At 43.6% G+C, this 22,182-nt stretch overlaps 1 protein-coding gene across 1 annotated transcript in view; it reads right to left on the bottom strand.

Moving 5' to 3' along the window:
- The window catches only part of CREBL2 (cAMP responsive element binding protein like 2), a 60,443-nt gene extending 49,913 nt beyond the window's left edge, over positions 1-10,530 (bottom strand). The window contains exon 1 of the mRNA XM_029599804.1: positions 10,286-10,530. Within this exon, the coding sequence (XP_029455664.1) occupies positions 10,286-10,312 (27 nt within the window). The 5' untranslated portion in view covers positions 10,313-10,530. The remainder of the gene's footprint in view (positions 1-10,285) is intronic.
- Positions 10,531-22,182: the final 11,652 nt, after the last annotated feature.

The following is a 22,182-nucleotide window of genomic DNA, read 5'->3' as shown; positions in this document are numbered from 1 at the left end:
AGTGCTTATTAGGTACATCATCATGAATATTCAGATTGCCTATCAACATGGTATTAGGATGATGCAAATACAGCGAAGTGATATAATCCAATAAAATCAGGATTCTAGCATAGACTTTTATGTTTAATTTATAGTCTGCTAGATCTCAATATTAAACTCTCACCCAAAATTTCAAAATCTAAAGCCAAACAAATCTGTATATCACTTTTAAACATAAATGCAACACCTCCACCCCACCTGCCACTTCTAGGCAGATGCAAAAAAAAAAAAAAAAAATTAGCTCGACAGGCCTAACCCATTAAGAATGACACCATCAACCTCAGACAGCCAGGATTCAGTTATGCAAAAAATATTCTTTATTGGACCAACAAAATAATGGAAAAATGATGAATATTCAAAACCACATAGGAGTCTTCTTCAGCCCTGGCTAGTAAAGGCAGGATCATAAAAAGTTTTTTACATTTTGCCCTCAGTGTCTACATATTCAACTATAAATTCTTATTCTTTCAGAAAACAGGACTAGACAGGATCTCAAGAGTCCTGTCCATCTACTGCCTGCAGGAAGGGGTCTACTAAACTTGTATCTTTCTCAGATACAATGGGGCAGATTTTCGAGGATTTACGTGCGTGGGGGGGGGGGGGGGGGTTACATATGCTGGGACTATTTTCAAAAGGCCCGGCAGTGCGCGTAAAGCTCAGGGGCTTTTCTGAATGGGCGGAACGGGGGCGGTCTGGAAGGCGTGACTGAGGACTCCGGCACAGCGGCCCTTTGCCGCTGTGCCAGGGGATCACGCGCCGGCACTCAGCAGGCGTAACTTCTACAACAAAGGTATTGGGGGGGGGGGGGGGAACAGGGAAAGCCAGCTGGTCTCCCCGAAGGCTCAGCGCGCGCAAGGTGCACTAGTGTGCACCCCCTTACGCGCGCCGACCCCTGATTTTATAACATGCGTGCAGCTGAGCGCGCGTTATAAAATCGGGCATACATTTGCACGCACAAATGTAGGCCGCATGCGTAACTTTTAAAATCTGCCCCAATGTTTGCCAAACCTATTCTTATAAAGCCCCAAAAATCAAAATTCCATCACCCAAGATAGATTAAGGGTTGGCAAGCACCAGAACAGTGTTATAAAAGTGCATCCTAATGGCAAGCCTAAATCTCTCCTGCTGCAATTTAAGTCCACTACTTTGTCTACCTTTGCCCAGTTGTTAATTTAATGATCATTGATTACTTCTGGAAATCACGTCATTCTAGTGTCTTGTCCTTTACATCTTGGCATTGAATCTTAAATCATGTGAATGTGTATGCATACAATATAGTTAAAAAGGAGAAAGCAAGTTTTCAGATTTCATAACACAATGGTTGTGCAGGTCTGGAATGTGACCAGGCAGGAAATAAACCAGGAAATGGAAGACAAGACCAAGGGTCTGAAATAGAAAAAAAAAAAAAAAGGCATGCAAAAAAAGAATTAAAAAAACTTTTTAAAAGAAGGTAAGAAATAGATCAAGATCACTATGTAGTTAGCTGTACAATAGTAATAGCCTTACATCTGTCTCCATTGCAATTATGCAAAATTCAATTTGGGGTTATGTTCTTTATATTGCATCTAGCTTAACTTTTTTCCCAAAAGCATATTTCTACTTCCAGGTTTCTTTTGATCAAAGAGGCTTAATAGCCAAACATTTGGGACAAGGGGAAGAGAGAGAAACATTTTTGAAAAACGAAGTTATGAGGGAATTCAAGCTTGTACATCAACAGCAAGAAAAAGGGGGGTTAACACAACCCACAAAAGGGTACAGTACAAAGATGTCAAGAGAAGAAACATTAACCTTATTGCTTGTTACAACAAACAAAAGCCAAATGGCACAATCAACTACATTTACCATTGTCACAACCATGCTGATACGTACCACTGGCACTTAAAACAAGAGAGCATTATTGCTGCTGATATGGTAATTGCAGAGGTATAGAAAAAAAGTGGGTGGGTCATGTGAAATTCATGACATACTTGAGGTGAACTCAATAGAAGGATTAGTCACGTTTTGTATTTTGTACATAAATCTCTTTGTGTTCCTTGTTGTGTCAGAGCTTTGCTCATTCTCAGGAGGTTAGATAACCAGTTTGCCTCTGTGTTGTTTTTGTTCAAAGGTATTTTGTGACATACTTTTCCCCTCCTTTGACCCACGCTGAGAAATATGTTCTGATTCATGCGCGTTAGTGCACTGCACCTAGCCTTCACTGCCCTGTCTTTTACATCAGGTCATGCAAGCCACAGCAGCAATCCCCTTATGTGGATGGGAAAAGGATTTTTCCTCTCTACAGCCTCTAGCATCTAATAATCTCCAATAACAAAAACTATCAACATTACGATAATAGTGCTTCTTTTCCAAAGTTATAGGGGGGGGGGGGTGGTTAGCATAAATTTGGTAATTATGCAAGATGGATATGTACAGTCTCTCTCACTTTATACACATTCAATAGATTCCTTTCAAATATCCAGACATATGCAAATGTCTCCTTTTTTTTCCTCTTGAAATGTAATTTTTATTGAACGATTATTATTACATACGGCATTTCATATCTTTGTCGGATTATATAGTTCAGAGATTTTGTTCTCGCACACTTGGACAAAATTATGCCTAGTACTTAGAATGTGATACATCGGTTAAATATGAATTTTGTGCTTATACACTACAAAGAACGCTTAGGAAGTGTGTTCCTAACATTGCAATCCTAACAACACCCCCCCCCTATTATTCTGGGATTTTCCTACATATAGGATTTGACTGGAATCAGTGGCAATTTTCAGTTTTTAATTTTACACAAAAATGCAGAGAAATAATGAATTGTGACTTTGAAAATTTACTTTAACAGCATACTGGTTTGCAACAAACATACTGTCTGGAATAATCTGTATTAAGTGTTATTTGTAATCCAACAAATCTGCTGACTTTTTAGGGGGTCAAATACGTTTGCAAGCCACTGTGTGTGTGTGTGTGTGTGTGTGTGTGTGTGTATAGATATATATAATAGATATATATATATATATATTCAAATCTCAGCCCTCTCTCTACCTCTTATCCCCTTGCTCAATCCCCATTTCTCTTTCTCCCTCATCTCCAGTCCTTCCTCCCTTTCTCTCTCTCCCAGTCTCCTGTTCAGTTCCCAGTCTTTTCTCTGCCCTCTTCCCTCCCAGATCAGTCCTTTCTCCTCATCCTTGCTTGATCCTTCCTCCCTGGGTTGAGCATCTACACCAAGCCTCACTCCTTCCCCTCAGAGTCCCCAAGCAGTGCCTTTTCTCCCTCTCAGTAGAATGGGCCTGTCAATTTCTGTCCTGGTTTTTTCAATTTACCCATGTAACTTTCCTCTTACATTGATATGAAAGTTACACTCAAATTAAAAAAATTACACATGTGGACATGGGCAGGCACATAAGGCATTCTACAGTATGCCTACTGTAAAGAATGCCTAAAAAAAAAAAAATAGAAAAAGTCCCAGTTATTTAAGACACTGATCCTGCATACTGATTTTTTTTTTTTTTTTGGCCTATTTCTAATTTTTACTTCATTTTAATTGAAAAAACATTTGCATTTCAGATTTTGGGATTAGATGTTTGAATTCTCGAGTAGGGATAACATTTATATTGTTGCTCTAGTAAAGATAATGAATTTTGAAACTTTGAATTTTGCCCAGCATGTGTTGTACTCCCTCGTATTACTGTGATGAGTAGAGCTTGCTACCTCATTGCTTAAGCAGTTCTACTTTCAAGGTCGGTTTCTCAGCTCCTACCTTGAAGTAGTTCCAGGCCTATGAAGTCAGGGAGAAAAGTGAGCCATTTCACATTCTTAGGTGCCTGCTAGCTCCTGGACTGTTCTTTTACATATGGACCTTCCCGAACTCCACCTAACACCCACCATCAATAATCTCTCTGCTTAGAAGCTGTATATAGTGGACTCCATATTTATAATGTACACTTGTATATAATTAATCTCCTCTATCTCACTTTATTTTCTTACAATCCCAGTTCATTTACCCTTGTTATTTGTAACTGCATTTCTTCATCACGTTTATTTATGTTTTTTGGTTCTATTTTTGCACCCCTGTTTTTCTGTAAACCGACATGATGAGAACGAGTTCTTGAATGCCGGTATAAAAAAACCTTAAATAAATAAATAAATAAAATGATGGGAAGCAGATTTAGATGGTCTATATAATCACAGTTAATGAAATTCTGCAAATATTATACTAGGCGCATGCCTTTTCTTCTAGAACCCATCAAGTTATGTGTGGGTCTTACAGTGTCATCAAATTTATAACCTTATTATGGGACAGATGCTTTTCTACTATGGATTAATACAACTACTGTTACTACCTATCATAACTACAATGCTACTAGAAGTACCAGCGAGATTAAAGGCTTTAGTCAAAGATTTCTTCCAAATGGCACAGAATGCAAAAAGGTCCTTTACAAACAAGGTCCTAATTAGGGGCCTGTTAACTAACTGGATATCATAACTGGAGAATGGACACTTGCTTTGAAAATAAATTATTGGGATTCTTCCTGCCTTTGCAGCCTATTATCTGCTGACAACAATTAAAGGCCTGATGTACTAAAAGGGTTTTTCCCATTTTGGGGACGATGCAATAAATTAGCGCGGAAAACAGGCGCTCGCTGTTGAGCGCCCGGCTTTTCTAACGTGCACCCAGCACCTGTCCTGGGCCCGAGATTTAATATTTAAATGAGGGGTTGTGCAGCCAAGGAGGCGCGGTATAACTGTGCACCCCTAGTGCCTCCTTGGCAGCAGGCGCTCAGGAGAAGTGGCTGTCAGCGGGTTAGGAAAACGGACGCTCTATTTTATGAGCGTCCGTTTTCCTGACCGCGGCTCACTTTTTTTTTTTTTTTTAAACCTTTTGGTTTCTCTGACTTAATATCACCACAATATTAAGTTGGAGGATGCACGGAAAGGCAGTATTTTCTGTTTTTCTGTGCACTTTTTTGAGCTGCTCAGAAATTAACGCCTGCTCTGGGCAGGCGCTAATTTCTGAGAGTAAAAATGTGCAGGTCAGAAACTCATTTTTTTTTTTTGGGATCTGGGGAGAATAGTTAATAGCCTCATCAACATGCATTTACATGTGATAAGTGCTATTAGTTTCGCAGGGGATTGGACGCACTAATCCCCTTATAGCATAAGGGGTTGTGGATGCGCATCCAAAATGCGTGTCCGACCACAGGTTAAACACTGCGCTCGGCTAAGCGCACTGTATTGCATCAGTCCCTTTGTGTCTATGAGACAGGTACTTAAGGGTCAATTTCCAAAACATTTACCTGGCTACATTTGTAAGACTGCTTGGTAAACCTCAGACTTTTTTTTTTTTTTTAATAGAGCTCCCCACTGACTAGTTACATTTGTCCAGCCAAATTCACAGGGTGCACAGATTTCACCAGACAGAAAAGGGACAACTCTGGAAGCTTTCCCAGCGCAGGTTTTCAATTTTAGCTGGTCATCAGCATAGATTTTCAGTGTTAAATGTAGCTGGATAGTTCTGGTCACATAAACAACTGTCTTAAATTTCACTGGCTAGATTTAGGAGAATTTTCAGCCATAAACAGTTGCTTAGCTACGTTGAAAATTCAGCTACAGATAAACAGCTAAAGTTACCCAGTTATCTTTGCTGCTCAGTGGCTTATTGAAAAAGGACCCAATTCTCTTCAATGAAAGTACAAACTGTGAAATATTATTTCTTAAATCTATAGAACCTTTGCTCTGAGTGAGTAACTTGCCTGACTACTGAGTAAGTCAAAGCAAAGCTATCAGTCCTTCACTCCACCTCTGCCTTAGATTATTTAATGTTCAGTGCTTCCAAAAGAGGCACACAGTGTCCTTGCTCTCTTAATGCAGGCCCAAGGTTTCACGTTCCTCTAAATCCTGCAACCTGATCGCCTCCCTAGTCAGTGCTGACATCATCATACTGCCTGACATTTGACCGGGAGCCAAAAATAATAATTAAAAAAACAAAAACAAAAAAAAACTAGCCCTCTTTATCTGGTGCACCATGGAATTCAGGACATTGTGGGAGTAACTTGTTTCTTTTTTAGCCTGCTATATTCATACCATATAGTCTGAACATGGCTTATGTGGGTACTTATTTGACAGTATTTTGTGATAGGGAGATATGGCGTACATTGCTATTCTCACAATTTCTTTTTTAATATGATACAGCAAGACTTTCAGCCAAATTTTTTTTTTTTAACTGTATTGGTATTTAAGTAGGTCTAGAAATTCAGCAGTTATTCATGTGGGGATAAACTCCCTAAGGGGCCAATTTTCATTAGGCTGCCTCATTGCAAAGTACATGTGTATTCTGCAACTAAATTTTCTTTTAAAAAACACACTCACACACAACTCTCTGAGCAGTTTCTTTGTGAAAATTAACTATTGTAAGTTATGTGCATACAAAGGATTACATGCACTTTAGAAGAATGTCTGAATCCAGGGGTGGTGGGGACAGAATAAAATCAATCCACTTATGTTCGAAAATGGAATGTACACATGCCGTTCTTTTCTCCCCAGGTCTACACACAACCCTGGAAACGCTGTTTTCCACTTGATTAAAAGTCCGCCCCATGTGGAAGCCCCATGCATGCTTTCAGCCAAGGCAAAGATGGGCAATTGAAAGTCAGCTTAACTCACCGGGTTCACTGGCTTTGAAAGCCATCCTCAAAAGCTTTTATCCTTATTTAAAAATTTCGTAGCCGCACACTCCACACATGGATGCTTACATTAAAACATACATGATCACAAATGATAATACATTCAAAACATGACAAACATACACTATAAAAAAAGCACAGTCTATTATTCGAACATCCAACCAACTTAAAAGATGAAACACCACCCCTCATTCTGTTTCAAATATATCCACTTCTTTTACAAAACTGTTAGCTTCAGGCTACACTTTTGTCATGCATCAATGTGACTCATCAAAAGCCATCTTAAAAAGCTAAGTTGTTAATGCTTTTTTGAACTCTTTTACAGTGACCATGATTCAGAGTAATTCTGGCAACGTGTTCCATAGCATCAGGCCTGCCACTGATATTGCCCTATCACGAATCATTCCCAAGTGGGCCTGGTGTACTGATGGTACATCCAGAAGGCCACTATTCGCTGAATTCAACTTCACAATGCAATCTGCGATATACAATAGAGCACATCACTATTTTTGATGTCTTATTGTACATTTTTCTGGGACAAGACATTATTTCTTTAGCGCCCCATCAAAAATCCTGAAACCTCTTTGCTAGACCAGCGTTTCCCAACTGGTGTGCTGCAGTACACTACTGTACCATGGCTGACATTCAGGTGCGCCGCAGCTACAGTCTTTATTTTGCCTTTCCCTCTGGGCCTGCAGGGTGCCATCCCACTAGCAGATGGCGTCAGAGCCGCGCTTTTTGGCAGCTGCTCCTGCTTCCCCGCTGGCTCTCTGCAATGGAAATTGCAGGGGGCTCTGTAGGCTTGTGAGGCTTGCTGGCCCTGAGCAGTTCAGATTGCAGAGGGAAGGAGCAGCACTGGGTAAGCCTGCTCCCAGACTTTGGCTGTTTAAGGTTTGGGGGTGGAGGGGGGGGGTGCCACCAGATGTGGGAGAGAGAGAAGGGAAGTTGATGCCGCCAAGAGATGGGGGAGAGGGAAGATGATGATGCTTCAAAGAGCTGAGGATGAGAGTTGAAGGGAGAGGGAAGACTATGACGCCAGGGAGTGAGGAGAAGGGAAGACAATGATGCCGGTGGGGGGTGGAAGGAAAGGGAAGAGAAGGCGATGACAGGGGATGGAGAAGATGAAAGTTTATAATGATGATGGTGATGGGGGAGAGGAGTGGAGAGAGAAGGTGATGATGCCCAGGGGCATCATCACCTTCTCTCTCCAGGGGGTGGGGAGGAAAGATAGAAGGAGAGGGAAAGTGATAATGATGTCAGAGAATCGGGGAGACGAAAGATTGATGATAACATCAGAGGGGTGGAGGAACGGAGAGGGAAGAAAGGTGATGTCAGGGGGTGAGAGAAAGAAAAGATGATGATTATGCCAGGAAGTGAGGGAGAGGATAAGTGAGGCCAGGAAGTGAAGAGAAAGGGAAGGTGATTGGCATGGGGAGTGGAGGAAGAGGCAAATACACGTGTAGCTTTGGATGTTCAAAACTATGCACGTTTGTTTTCTCCTTAAAATGTACCCACACAAAAGCAGGCACAAGTTTGTGTGGGTATTTTGAACATGCAATAACAAAAGCAAAATTACCCATGTAGTTTTGTTCTAACTATTTCAGCAAACCCAAGAGTAAAAACTATCCATGGAGTTTGCCAGATTACAAGTAGTTTGATTATCTATCATTCTATGAGGCCTGGTTACTGTATATGAAACCTAAGCAGGAACACTGAAATTCTGCACATAGAAAAGCAGATGCAAATTTTCTCTGCCTTAAACAACAAATAAAGAATTAAAAAAAAAAAAAAAAAAAAGATTAAGCAGGTTGCTTCTTGTTTGCCCCCACCAATGCCTATCCCAGAAGCTAAACAGACATTTGGAGAGAGTGACCTGGGTAGTAATAAAGAGGTAACTAGGGGAGGAGGTGTTACTTGTATCAGGAAAGAAGTTGAAGGAGGCAAAAAATGTGGAAATAATAGCAGGTAAAGGGGGAAGAAACGAATGGCAAACATAGAAACATTCTGATCAAAGCGAACTTAGAGAGGGAAATAGTATCTAAACTATTACCTCAAATACTACTAAAAGACTAGAGACAATATCATCAGCGTATGCTCAAAGATGGTTTAATCTGCTGTCTCTCGCCCACAATGGGCCGCAGGCAGTTTTCAGCCTTATGAGCAAAATTTGTTTAATCATTTATTGTCTCATCATATACCCAATACCCAACATCCACTTAAATCATTGTTTATTAAACCACTAAAATTTCTATTATTCAAGCATCTATTCAGCCACATGGCAGATGTCGAGATCTTGAGAGACGTTTGATTTTGTCCCGGATCTGTGAATATTTTGCCATTATTTAAAAAAGGATAAAGATCTGTTCCCCCTGAAGAAGACTTTTTATAGTCGAAACATGGCCCATGTCGGGTTTGGGTGTTGAGTGATCCTCACTCTTGGCTAAGTATTCTTATTGCTAACGTTTGACATTAGGCTGGTACACAGTGGCTGAATAGATACTTGAATAATAGTAATTTTAGTGGTTTAATAAACAATGATTTAAGTGGATGTTGGGTATTGGGTATATGATGAGACATGAGACAATAAATGATTAAACAAATTTTGCCCATAAGGCTGAAAACTGCCTGCGGCCCATTGCGGGTGAGAGACAGCAGATTAAACCATCTTTGAGCATACGCTGATGATATAGTCTCTAGTCTTTTAGTAGTATTTGAGGTAATAGTTTAGATACTATTTCTCTCTCTAAGTTCGCTTTGATCAGAGTGATTATTTGAGAGGCGTTTGCTTCTGTATTTGTGATTATTAAACATAGAAACATGACAGCAGAAAATGATCATATGATTTATCTAATCTGCCCAACTAATTTAGCTTTATAATTCCCATCCAATCAAGCTTTTTTTTTTTCATTTATTGTACAGATGTTGGTGTACTTTGAACATTATCTTACAGCAACATTTCAATATAATTCAATCAAAATGTATCCCATGTTGCAGTAAACAGATTTAGATAATTTGATAAATATTTCAACTTAAGAACATAAGAACACGTTTTTCCTTTGTTGGAGCAGTGTGTAACATCAGGGATGCTTAAATAAGTCTCGACCCTAAAGTCGAAAATCAGAGAAATGTAGCACTTGAAAACTCCACCTATACGGAAAATTTCTTTTAATTTTTCTGGAGATTTCTCAGGTTTCTAAGGTTACAATGCATCAAAGTATGTGACAGGGCAGATAACACCATACAATAATGTGTCTGAAATTGGCAAAAAACTATCAAAATATATTTTTTAAAAATAATCCTTAACCTCTAACAATATTAGAAATGCATCCATTTAAATTCTACTGAAAGATTAATCATCCAAAGCAGCTGATCACATCTTAAATTAAAAGGCATTGTCCTCTGTCTTATCCGGCAATATAGTTTCTATATTTATTAATGTCTTAATTTCTATACATGGGTAAGAAAAAAGGATATCAATTCACTTTAAGGGTGAACTACTATGATATTTATATTTCTGTCTACTCTGTGTATATATATATGAAAGTACTGCAAACGGGATGGTTCTGTTTACCTACCCCCGCATTGGTAGCCAGTGCTGACATGCTGGTCCCTTAAAGAGATGGAGAGTTGCTGTAGCCCCCGAGGATGAAAACCCTGGCAGCCTGTGCTTTTTAACTTTCCTGTTGCAGCAGATCTGCTGCTAGACAGAGGTAAAGGCCCGAACGAAGCTGCTGACGGTCCCCCGGAAGTACACAAACGCTATCGGAGAACTGGTGCGCCTACTAAAAGGGCCCGTGGGGAAACGAGTTTACGAAGGAGAGGTTGGGCGAGAGGGACAGTTATAGGCAGCGCACAGTCAGCATGAGCAGAAATAAATGAGAGGCGAGAAAAAAAAAAAAATGACCCCGCCTCGTGTCAAAAGCAGCAGCTGTCAGACAGAAGACAGCGAAGCGGGGCACCGGGGGCAGTAGGAACGCTGCCGGGGTTCCCGCGTGTAACGGGACCGAGGTCGGCGGTGGTCTAAAGCAGGCCGGTGGCCCTGAGAGAGGGGCAGAGAGAGAGAGAGAACGAGGTAGCTGAGAAGGGAAGTAGCTCAGAGGGAGTGACTGTCCACGGAGCCGATACAGTACAGTTAGCCCGGGTTTGGCAGAGCTTTACCCCTTATACAGCAAGGGGTAATAGCGCGTCGAAAACGCCCCGCCAACCTCCCCGAAACTAATAGCGCCCGCAACATGCAATGGCCCTATTAGTTATTCCCGCGCAATCCAGAAAGCAAAATGTGCAGCCAAGCCGCACATTTTACTTTAAAAAATTAACGCCTACCCAAAGGCTGCCGTTAATTTCTGCCTGTGCGGGGGTGTACAGAAAAGCAAAAAAAAAAAAACTGCTTTTCTGTACACCCTCCGACTTAATATCATAGCGATATTAAGTCGGAGGCCCCAAAATTTAAAAAGTAAAAAAAAAAAAGTAAAATCGGCCCGCGGGTCGGAAGACGGACACTCAATTATGCCAGCGTCCATTTTCCGAACCCGTGGCTGTCAGCGGCGGAAATTAACGCCTGCTATCATAGCGATATTAAAAAAAAAAAAAAAATTTAAAAAATTAAAAATCTGCCCGCGGCCCGCAGGTTGGAAGACAGACGCTCAATTTAGCCGGCGTCCATTTTGGGAACCCGTTGCTGTCATCGGGTTCGAGAACCGATGCTGGTAAAATTGAGCGTCGGCTGACAAACCCACTGACAGCCACCGCTTCTAACAAAAAGGCACTAGGGACGCGCTAGTGTCCCTAGTGCCTCCTTTTACCGCAGGCCCTCATTTACATAAATCTGTTTACTGGATCGCGCACCCAGGAGCGTGGCCTGGGCGTGCCCCAGCGCGCTCCCGCAAACCTTTCTGTATCGGCCCAAGCTTATTAGCGGGGAAGGTGGAGGACGGAAATATAAAAACAAATAGAGCAAGAGAGTGTTGAAACCCAGAGCACATGGGCAAGAATCAGATCGCGTGAAAGAAAGAAAAAAATAATCTGTGTCAGGATCTTGGGCATACCTTGGAACTTTTGAGTTTTGGTCACCTTGAGATTGCTGTTGATTAGCAGAGGGTGGGGGGAGGGGGAAGGAATTGAATAATATCTATCAGCTTTCTTTCTTCCACTGACCCCCACCCAACTAATCGATACTTTCTTTTTCTCTCCCCCCCCAAGCTAACCCAGCATACTTCCCCTTCCTTTCTCCGTGACCCCAGGACTCTCTTTGCTCCCTCCTGTATAAGTTTCAGCTCCATGGGTTATGCATCTTTAGCCTTAGCTGAGTGATTCCCAAGTCCTGGAATCACAGCTGCAGACTGAGTTTTGTGTATATTGCAGCCCCTCTCTAGGTTCTCCCCCCATGCTGCTTGCAGTGTCTACTCCAGGCTTGCCCAACTTCTCCTGTTCTCTGCAGGTTTACTGAGGAAGGGGAGTGGATGAGCTGTATACAGAGAGGCCCTGAGATTTCTTGGGTTTCCCCTGAGACCCTGCAATTGATGCAAATTCCTTGAGTCTCGGGGTGAAATCCTGAGAGTTCCCAGGTATGGTCTTGGGTGACTGTATACCAGTGTGAGAAGGGGAATAACCTATGAAAAACAGAAACCAGCCCCTGTACCTCCCCCCCCCCAAAAAAAAAAAAAAAAAGCAACAACTGGCCTCTCCCAAATCATAATCTAGCTCTCCCAAATCCCCAACCCATACACATACTCCAGAGCCCACCCTGTTCCCCACCCAAACAGGTAGTGAAACTGTGACAAGATGGTGGCAACAGCCTGAGGGTTGCTGGGATGCAAAAGGAAAAGAATAACCAGAAGAGAAACAAAAGTAATCGTGCCACTGTACAGGTCATTACTGAGACCTTTCCTAGAATATTGTGTCTAAAATGGTGTGGAGATGGGTCCTGCTTCCTGCTTCAGAAATCATATGAGAGTAGGGTTATCTACAGTGTGGAATGTGTGCACAGAAGCACCATCCACAGCCCCTCACCCAAAAGGATTACTAATTCACCTTGGTTTGACTGAATAGGCTGATTCAGTTCTGGTTTTGCACATTGGTAGAAATTAATAGGACAATCAAAACTCCATGAATGAAATGGGGCAAAACCAAGACTGGATTAGCGCATTCAGTTGGCCTGGCATGAACTGGCAACCCTATGGCTGCTCTCACTGCCCCATGCAATACAATCCTTCCAGTGGCCCTTGAGCCCTCCATCCCACCTCCAGTAGTTACCAGTTCTATATTACTCCCCTCTTAGTAGAGATCTAGAAGCCTGCTGTACTTACTTTCTAGACCCCCATGGCCAGGCTCCAGCCTTCCTGGAGGCTGGGGGTTGGGGTGGGGGGGGGGGTAGTGAGATGGAAGTCAATCTATGCTGCGCTCCATGGGGATAATGGAAGAGGGGCTGAATCAACACTAGCAACCTGATCTTGTTGGCTCTCCACCTCTGGGGCAGGGGGGCCTGACTGGCCTGTGGGCATGGCTGTGCTGTTCTGACAGCAGAGGGATCAAAGCAACCCAAGCTTCCATCCAGTCCTGCAGTGACAGCTCTTAGTCCTGTGGGGCCCAGCTGGATCCTTTCACTCTGTGCTTTTGTGGCCCAGAACGGACTGGCCTGCCTGCACTCCTCGCCTGCTATAATGGGAGTGGAGGCTGAATCTACTTGCATCTGTTGCCTTTGTGGGCCCAGCCTGGATCCAGTTAGCCTGCCCTACTCTCTCTACTACTGGGGAAGCGCCTGGCCCAAATTGACCTTCAGGGGGGCTGCTGGCTCCTGTAGCCCCAGGACTCTTCTGCTCCACCTTCTTCTGGCTAGCAGACCTTATTTTCAGTCAGGAGCCTCCAATCCTGATTGCAAGAGATGCAGCCTGCAGCAGAATCAGCTTATGAAGGTCTGCAGGGACTGGACAAAGTCCCTTTCCAGGTTCTGCCTCCTGCCAAGTGAGAGCAGGGCCTAGAAGAGGAATGAAAACTGACTCATCTCCACAGGCTGTAAACTGATTCTGTTTCAGGCTGCATCTGTCATGATCAGGAATGGAAGTCCCTGACTGAAAATAAAGTCTACTAGGAAGGAAGTGGGGGACCCAAGGCATTCCAGTGGGTCTGGAGGCCAAAGGACATCAGAAAACTGGCACATATTGGCCAATTTAATGAGCTGCTAGTCTGCCTAAGAAAATCAACCAGGCTGGCCTAATACCAGACAGTTGGCAACTCTACCCACAATTAATAATTTAAAAAATATAATTAAATTTGAGTGATGCTTGTGGGAAGCAGCAGAGGAGAGAGGGATAGGACTTAGTAGGAGACTGCCAACTACTGAGCATGAGATTGATTACTTAGGGACAAGAGACCCGGGGGAGGGGATGGCAGAGATAACAGAAACCGTTATCCTGTTTCTTGTCTGTGAAAAATAGCTTTAAGGACATAAGAACATCAGAAGTTGTCTTACTGGGTTAGACTGAGGATCCATCAAGCCCAACATCCTGCTTCTAACAGTGGCCAATCCAGGTTACAAATACCTGGCAAGTAGCCAAACATTAAATAGATCCCATGCTACTGATGCCGATAATAAGCAGTGGCTATTCCCTAGTCAACATGATTAATAGCAGTTTATGGGCTTCTCCCCCAGGAATTTAGCCAAACCTTTTTTTTAAACCCAGCTACACTGATTGCCTTAACCAAATCCTCTGGCAATGAATTCCAGACCACAATTATGCATTGAGTGAAAAAGAATTTTCTCCAATTTGTTTTAAATGTGCTACTTGCTAACTTCATAATATGCCTCCTAGTCCTTGTATTATCTGAAGGAATAAATAACTGATTCACATTTACCCATTCAAGTCCTTTCATGATTTTATAGAACTCTATTATACCCCTCTCAGCCATCTCCTCTCCACACTGAACAGCCCTAACCTCTTTAGCCTTTCCCCATAGGGAAACTGTTCCATAGAAACATAGAAATGACGGCAGAAATCTGCCCAGCAAGCTTTCTCTCCCCCCCCCCCCCCATACTTATCTGTTACTTTTGTCCCTTGTAAGTGACTTTTTTGTTCTATTTCCCTTCCACCCCCACCATTGATCTATTTCCCTTCCACCCCCACCATTGATCTATTTCCCTTCCTCCCCTGCCATCGATCTATTTCCCTTCCACCCCCGCCATTGATCTATTTCCCTTCCACCCCACCATTGATCTATTTCCCTTCCCTTCCACCCCACCATCGATCTATTTCTCTTCCAACCCAGCCATGTCTTTTATCTTTTTGGTCTCCCTTCTTTGTACCTTCTCCAGTGCAACTAGATCTTTTCTGAGAAGCAGCGATCAGAATTGAACACAGTATTCAAGGTGTGATCTCACCATGGAATGATACAGAGGCATCATGACATTCTCTGTTTCATTCACCATTCTCTTCCTAATAATTCCTAACATTTTACCCATGATTATAGCTTTCAAACTGCTATAATCATGGGTAAAGCTGGGGTATGTAGAAAGAACCAAATGATGAGTGAGAAAGTAAAAAAAAAAAAAAAGAGAAGCTGCCAGCATGGGCAGAAAATCATGCAGTACAAGGTTCAATTCATGGAAAACTGGTGAGCAGCCTGTGATCCTGAGATAGTTTTAGCAACAGAGTGCCACTGACCCACAGTGGGCAGGGTCAATGGGAGGGACCCAGCAGCATAGGTGTATTTGCTTGCCCCACCAGGTAGTTTACGCTACACAACCAAGCACGTTTCAAAAATGGAAGAAAATAGGTCATTGCTGTTTGTATCATGGTTTGGGCTGAACATGTGAAAACTGATGCAGAAAACATGCTGTGATATCATCATCTGGGGCAATGGCTTGTTCCATTATTTCAGGTTGTGGTTTGGTTCTTCGGTTTTATTATTGTTTTCAGGATGTAATTGATCAGCCAGCTTCAATCAATGTGTGAATTAACAAGAAAACTACATAGCTTTCCTGTAACTTTCACCCAAATTTCCTCAGTAATTGTAAAATGATGTAGTGATCTGATGCCAGGCTAAGATTTGAACGTTACTTGCGTTACTAGTAGGAGTTGGGGAAAAAAAGAAAGGTCACTGGTGTTATAACCATCAGCCGTGGGTGGCCGCAGATGACCCAACTCATGTTATGTATTGCTCTGCTATCCTCTCCGGGTGAACTCTCGGCTGTGGCTAGCCGCTACTGCCATGTACCTCCAGACTCCTCGTAGTGGCTGGGACGCTGCCGACCCACACGCTGACTCCGGGCCTTCCTAGGCGCGCACGCACGCCACCGGGCCTCTCTTTAAAGGCCCAATGGTGGGAACCTCAGGGGTGTCCCCGACTGATATCACAAGCTGGGGGTTCATAAGCACCTCCCTTGGCCTACACTAACTGACTTGGCAACGAGTTCCTTCGCCTCAACTGGTGCTTGTTCCTGTCTCCTCGGACCCGTGTTTCCTGCCTTGGATCTCAACCTGTTGTTCTGGACTCTGGCTCGGGTACCCGTTCCTCGGGGGCCTGCTTGCGCTTCCTTTGGGAGACTTGGTCTCCAGGCTTCCCTGCTCCTTGGGGGCAGTCCCTGCGCCTTCACCAGAGGTCCTGCCTGCTGGCCTCCCTGCTCCTCGGGGTTGCCTCAAGAACTGCCTATCAGAGATCCCTTCTCTACACTTCCCGCTCCTCGGGGTAGTGTCTACCTTACCACACCGGAGACTTTGACTCTACACTTCCCCACTCCTTGGGGCAGTGCCTACGTGTCTAGACCAGTGACTTTGCTCTACACTTCCCCACTCCTCGGGGCAGTGCCTATGTCTCTACACCACTGACTTTACTCTACGCATCCCCGCTCCTCGGGGCAGCACCTACATCATCACACCAGAGACTCTGTCACTACGCTGACCCACCCCTTGGGACAGTTTCTCCATCACTCCTCCAGAAGATCCTGTCTTCACGCTCCTCGCTCCTCGGGGCCTGCCTACCGCTCCTCTGTCGAAGGTTCCTACTCTGGAACTTTTACTGTGTTTCCTCTGAACTGTGCCTCCTCGTCCCGCTCCTCGGGGCACCTCACAATACATCAGTGCAGGTCCCTGCGATCCCGTGGCAGTGACGCAGGACGTTCTCTCTCTACTGAACTACAGTCGTGTCCCCTACTGCAGCTGACCTCGTCTCCCGACAGTGAGGACCTGTGGGGCTCCACCCCTCAGGCAGTATCAACCTCCACCTCGGGCCAAGGGTCCACGAAACCTAACAACTGGGGATGGAAACTTGTTATAATCATTTGAATATTAATGTTTTTAGCCCACCCACCCCCCCAAAAAAAACTTGCAATAGCCCATCATTTGTATGTAAACTAGTGTATTTATAATGATGGCTTGATAGTGTTTTGCTGGTTTTATTTATTACAAGTATTTGTTATTCAGTCTCTGACTGAAGTACTCAGAGCAAGGTGCAAGATTACAGAGTATGTTACATAATAATATAGATAATACAACTTTGACATCATTAAAAAAGGTGTGTACAGAAATGAAACTTTAAATACAGGAATAATACATTCATTGACTGCTTTAAGACAGACGTCTGTCAGTGAGACCTGGCAGTACTTAATTCTGAAAAAAAAATGCATTTGAACCACTAATCAAGTGAAGTAGCCTAGTAGTTAGAATAGCAGGCTGAGAACCAAGGAAGGTAGGGTTCAAATCCTGCTGATGTTCCTTGTGACTTTGAGCAAGTCATTTTTCCCGTCAATAGCAGGGCTGAATTAGCCATGCTGTCTGGGAAGCGTCGCGGTCCCCGAGTAGGTGGAGTTTCCTCAGTTGAGCACAGAGTTTTTGACTCTGTGCGTCTGCGCGGTAGTGTTCCCACGCGGTTCCCTCACCTCTTCAGTTTCTTTTTTTCCGCGAGCCGTTCGCACGCAGGGTTTTTTTTTCCTCTAGCTATCTTTCCTGACAGGAATTTTTTCGTCTAATTTTTTTCGCGTTTTTTCGAGATTTTTTTCTTCCCAGATTGCTACGAAGCCCTCTGGGTTCAAATATTGTCAGTGTGGCAAAATTATGTCCATCACGGATGGACATAATTATTGCTACATCTGCTTAGGCCTGGACCACGACCAAAAGTCATGTTGGGACTGCGGAAGAATGTCTCCGCGAGCCCAGCGGCAGTGGGCTGCAAAGATGGAAAGGCTTCGGACAGGCACTTTGGCCCCACCATCCTCCGTACACTCTTCGCCGGGACCAGCGAAATCTGGTAAGGCCCACTCGAAACGGGCGTCCTCGCTGGGACCAGCCGGATTGCAAAGAGCCGTCCCCAGTACCAGGCCAGGGTCTCACACACCCTCAAGGCCACATAGTAAAGCCGGGGATCCGACAGTGGTCCTTCAAAAAAACCGAGGAGTGCGTCGTCAAAAACTGCGCCTTCAGCGTCATTGAAAAGGAAGCACGACGCAACAAAAACCGGTGATGCACGGTGCATTTAAATTGTACGGCGCATCTACGACGCATAGCTATAACGATGCATCCTCGATGCACATAACGGCGCATGGCGCATCTACGGCGCACAGACCATTGCACGAAGCATCTAAGGTGCACGGTGCAAAAAGAATGCAGGTGGAGTCACCAGACCACAATAGATCGGGCAAACATCATCATACATCACACCATGCAGGTTCATCGAAACACACCACAAGAGAAAATTCAACAAGGAGATGGCACTCTCGAGATTCACAAAGAATCTCCAGTATACGTTCTGATGTGGATGTTGAAAATCTATCTGTGCCTGATTCTCCATCATCAGGTCAGACTCCACTCAGTGAAAGTTCTTTGGCCAGTCTCTCATCTGTATCCAGAGCTAAGAGACTCTCTCCTAACTCACAGATCCCATTATCAAAATGTATTCGCCCGTCTCCAATTATTCCTCCTCAGGACCAGCAAAAAGGAACATCACCTGAGGACATTTTGCTTGTGGCAATTCCAACAAAAGCCCCAAAACAAAGATTACACATTGCTCCACAGGGCACTCTTGTGGCATCTACTATGACTAAAATCTCAGATATCCTGAGCTCTTTTTTGCAAGAACTGTAAAAATCTCAACAAATACCACCACAGGATTCACCTCACGGTTCACCTGCTTCACCTTCATATGTTGAACCCTTGCAGCCAGACAAGGAACATACACCAATTCAACCACTTAGCCCGGGTTCTCCGGAATCAGTTCAGTCTTTGACCTCTTCAACGGGAATGCCGTCTGATCCTCAGGAAGGCCTAACTGAGCCTTATTCTCCTCCGGAGGACTTGACTTATGCTAAATTCATTGAAAAGGTAGGTAGTCTTCTCCAGGTAGAAACCGGAAAAATACCTGATCCCAGGGCTGAAATGCTAGGGATCTTAAAAATATTCGAATCTCCTCCCGAGCCCACTGCTCTACCCCCATAGAATAGAAAATATTCTACCCCCATAGAATAGAAAATATTCTATTCAAAATCTGGAAAACTCCATTTTCAACAACCGCTACTTCCAAAAAAATTGATATTAAGTATAAGATGCGTAATTCAGCAATTTATGAGTCTGCCCAACTCCCTCATCAATCTATTGTAGTTGAATCAGCTTTATCCAAGGCTAAGCGTACTAAGCTACATTTGAATACACCACCGGGCCGAGAGAATAAATGTCTGCATGACTTTGGAAAGAAGGTGTACCACTCCTCCATGCTTACAAACAGAATACAGCATCATCAGTTCAACACTATGCAGTACCTCTTTGAATCACTCCAAAAGCTGCGTTCACTTTGTCTATCGGAGGACAACACACTTCCTCAGTCTTTCTTAGATATTGAAGAAGGTCTCAGACATTTACTACAGTCCATTTCCGAGTCATTCGAATCATCGGCAAGAGCGTCCACTTTGGCTATAGCGGCCAGATGTATCGCTTGGATCAGAGCCAGCGCAATTCGTCCTGATGTCCATGAGAAACTCGCCGATATTCCATGCACAGGAGACAATCTCTTTGGAGATAAATTTGGTGACACAGTGTCCCATTTGAAGGAACAAAGTGCAGCTGTACTTTCCCTTACAACACCTGCAGAGTCTCACAAATCTCAACATCGATTTTATCCTTATCGTTGTCGGTATTATAAGAGACCACACAATAGACCATATTCCCAGTACAGACCTCAACCATATGTCCCACCGAGGAACACAGCTCCACCTGTTTCTAGGGGTCATGCCAGACAACAAAGGCAATTAAAGCAAACACCGGCTCCTCAACAAAAACAAGCTTCCTCTTTTTGAAATTAATATAACCACCAATACTACCAGTATTCATAGGAGGACGCCTTCAATTTTTTCTCCACAATTGGGAATACATCACATCAGACCAGTGGGTACTAAACATCATAACAAAACAGTTACCCTCTAAACTTTCAGTCCACTCCTTCTCTTCCTCATATTCCTCCGAAGAGGATGATACAATCCCAATCCACATCCCTTACAGCATAATTGAATAACCTACAAATTCAACAATCGATACAGATCATCCCTCTTCATCAACATCATCAGGGTTTTTATTCCCAATACTTCCTTATTCCAAAGAAGTCAGGAGGTCTATAACCCATTCTGGATCTACGACAATTCAACAAACACATACAGAGAGAGAAATTCAAAATGACTTCTCTCAGAAATATCCTACCGTTGATTCAGCCCAATGATTGGCTATGTTCCATCGACCTGAAGGATGCATATTCCCATATACCAATTCACCCGTCTTCTTGGCGTTACCTATGTTTCCAAGTTCAGAATATACATTACCAATACAAGGTTCTCCCATTTGGCCTATCTTCAGCCCCAAGGGTATTCACCAAATGTCTAGCAGTGGTGGTGGCTCACCTCAGGAAACTTTCGATCCAAATTGTTCCTTATCTGGACGACTGGTTAATAGTAGCATCGGATCAGTCTAATCTGAGAGATCATATGTTACGCACGATCGAATGCCTTCAGAGGTTGGGATTTCTTATTAATTTTGAGAAATCTCACCTACAACCTACTCAACTACTTCAGTTCATAGGCGCTGTCATAAATATGGTGGAACAGAGAGCGTACCTTCCTCCAGACAGGATGCGGAACATACAATCATTGGCACACAACCTTCTTTACAGAAACCAGATTCTCCAACTTCTGGGTCATATGGCAGCAGCAATCTACGTGGTTCCTCACACCAGTCGTCACATGCGCCACTTACAATGGAGTTTAAAGACTCGGTGGTCTCAATTCCTACAGCCACTCAGCTCCAGAATTCAAATTATGAATGCAATGAAGGAGGACATTCGATGATGGCTCCTTCCCAAAAACCTTTCCTCGGGAGCCCCATTCCGCTTACCTCCTCATCAGATCTCTCTGACCACAGATGCCTCCAACAAAGGTTGGGGAGCCCATCTTGGCGACCTAAAAACTCAGGGTCTGTGGACCCCTCAGGAATCTATATACCAAATCAATCTCTTAGAACTGCGAGCCATTTGGATGGCACTTCAAACGTTCTCGGCTCAGATACGGGGATCAAGCCTCATGGTATATACCGACAACCAGGTAGCCATGTTTTACATAAACAAGGAAGGAGGGTCCAGTTCCTGGACTCTATGTCAGGAAGCAACACGAATTCTACATTGGACAATAAAAGCCCAAGTATCAATTCAGGCGACTTATCTTCCAGGTCTGGACAATGTAACAGCAGATCGTTTCAGTCGGATTTTTCATCCACACGAATGGACCTTAAATCCAGAGGTGGCAGAAAACATCTTCAAACAGTGGGGTTTTCCCACAATAGATCTCTTTGCTACCGAAGCCAACAGACAAGTCCAGACCTTTTGCTCAATTTATCCTAGCAATCAAAGGCTTGCTCCCGATGCTTTTCTCATTCCATGGACACCAGGCTTGATGTATGCCTATCCTCCCATTCCACTCATATCTCAAATGATTCAGAAATGCATCCAGGACGTGTCAGACATGATTTTAATCGCCCTGGCATGGCCGAGACAGCCTTGGCCGAGACAGCCTTGGTATGCGTACCTCATGAGACTTTCCATTCATCCACCAATAACGCTACAAAATCTTCCACATCTTCTGACACAGGAAGGGGGTTCTTTACTTCATCCCATGAATCAATCCCTTCATCTCATGAAGTATGTTAATTCATCAGGAGCTAACGTGCACTGACTTGAAAATGAGCTTACATCTTTTTGCATTGAATCAGGACACATTTTAACTTGGGAAAGGAGAGAGATTTATGTGCAGAAAGCATAATTTATGTGCATAAATCCTGTTTTCTGCATATAAAATGCAATTCATGCACAGAAGAACTGATTTGTTCATAAATTCTATTTTCTGCATATAAATCCCAATACGGGTCTCCCTCACAACAAACTCCAGGTTCAGCCCCATAGATTAACATTGGCCACAGGAACGTTTGCTCCACCTCTGACCAGGCGTTACGTT

This window comes from Rhinatrema bivittatum, chromosome 4 (assembly GCF_901001135.1).
Source record: "Rhinatrema bivittatum chromosome 4, aRhiBiv1.1, whole genome shotgun sequence".
NCBI lineage: Eukaryota > Metazoa > Chordata > Amphibia > Gymnophiona > Rhinatrematidae > Rhinatrema > Rhinatrema bivittatum.
Note: the sequence above shows the minus strand (reverse complement) of the source record. Positions and strands in the feature narration are given on the sequence as shown.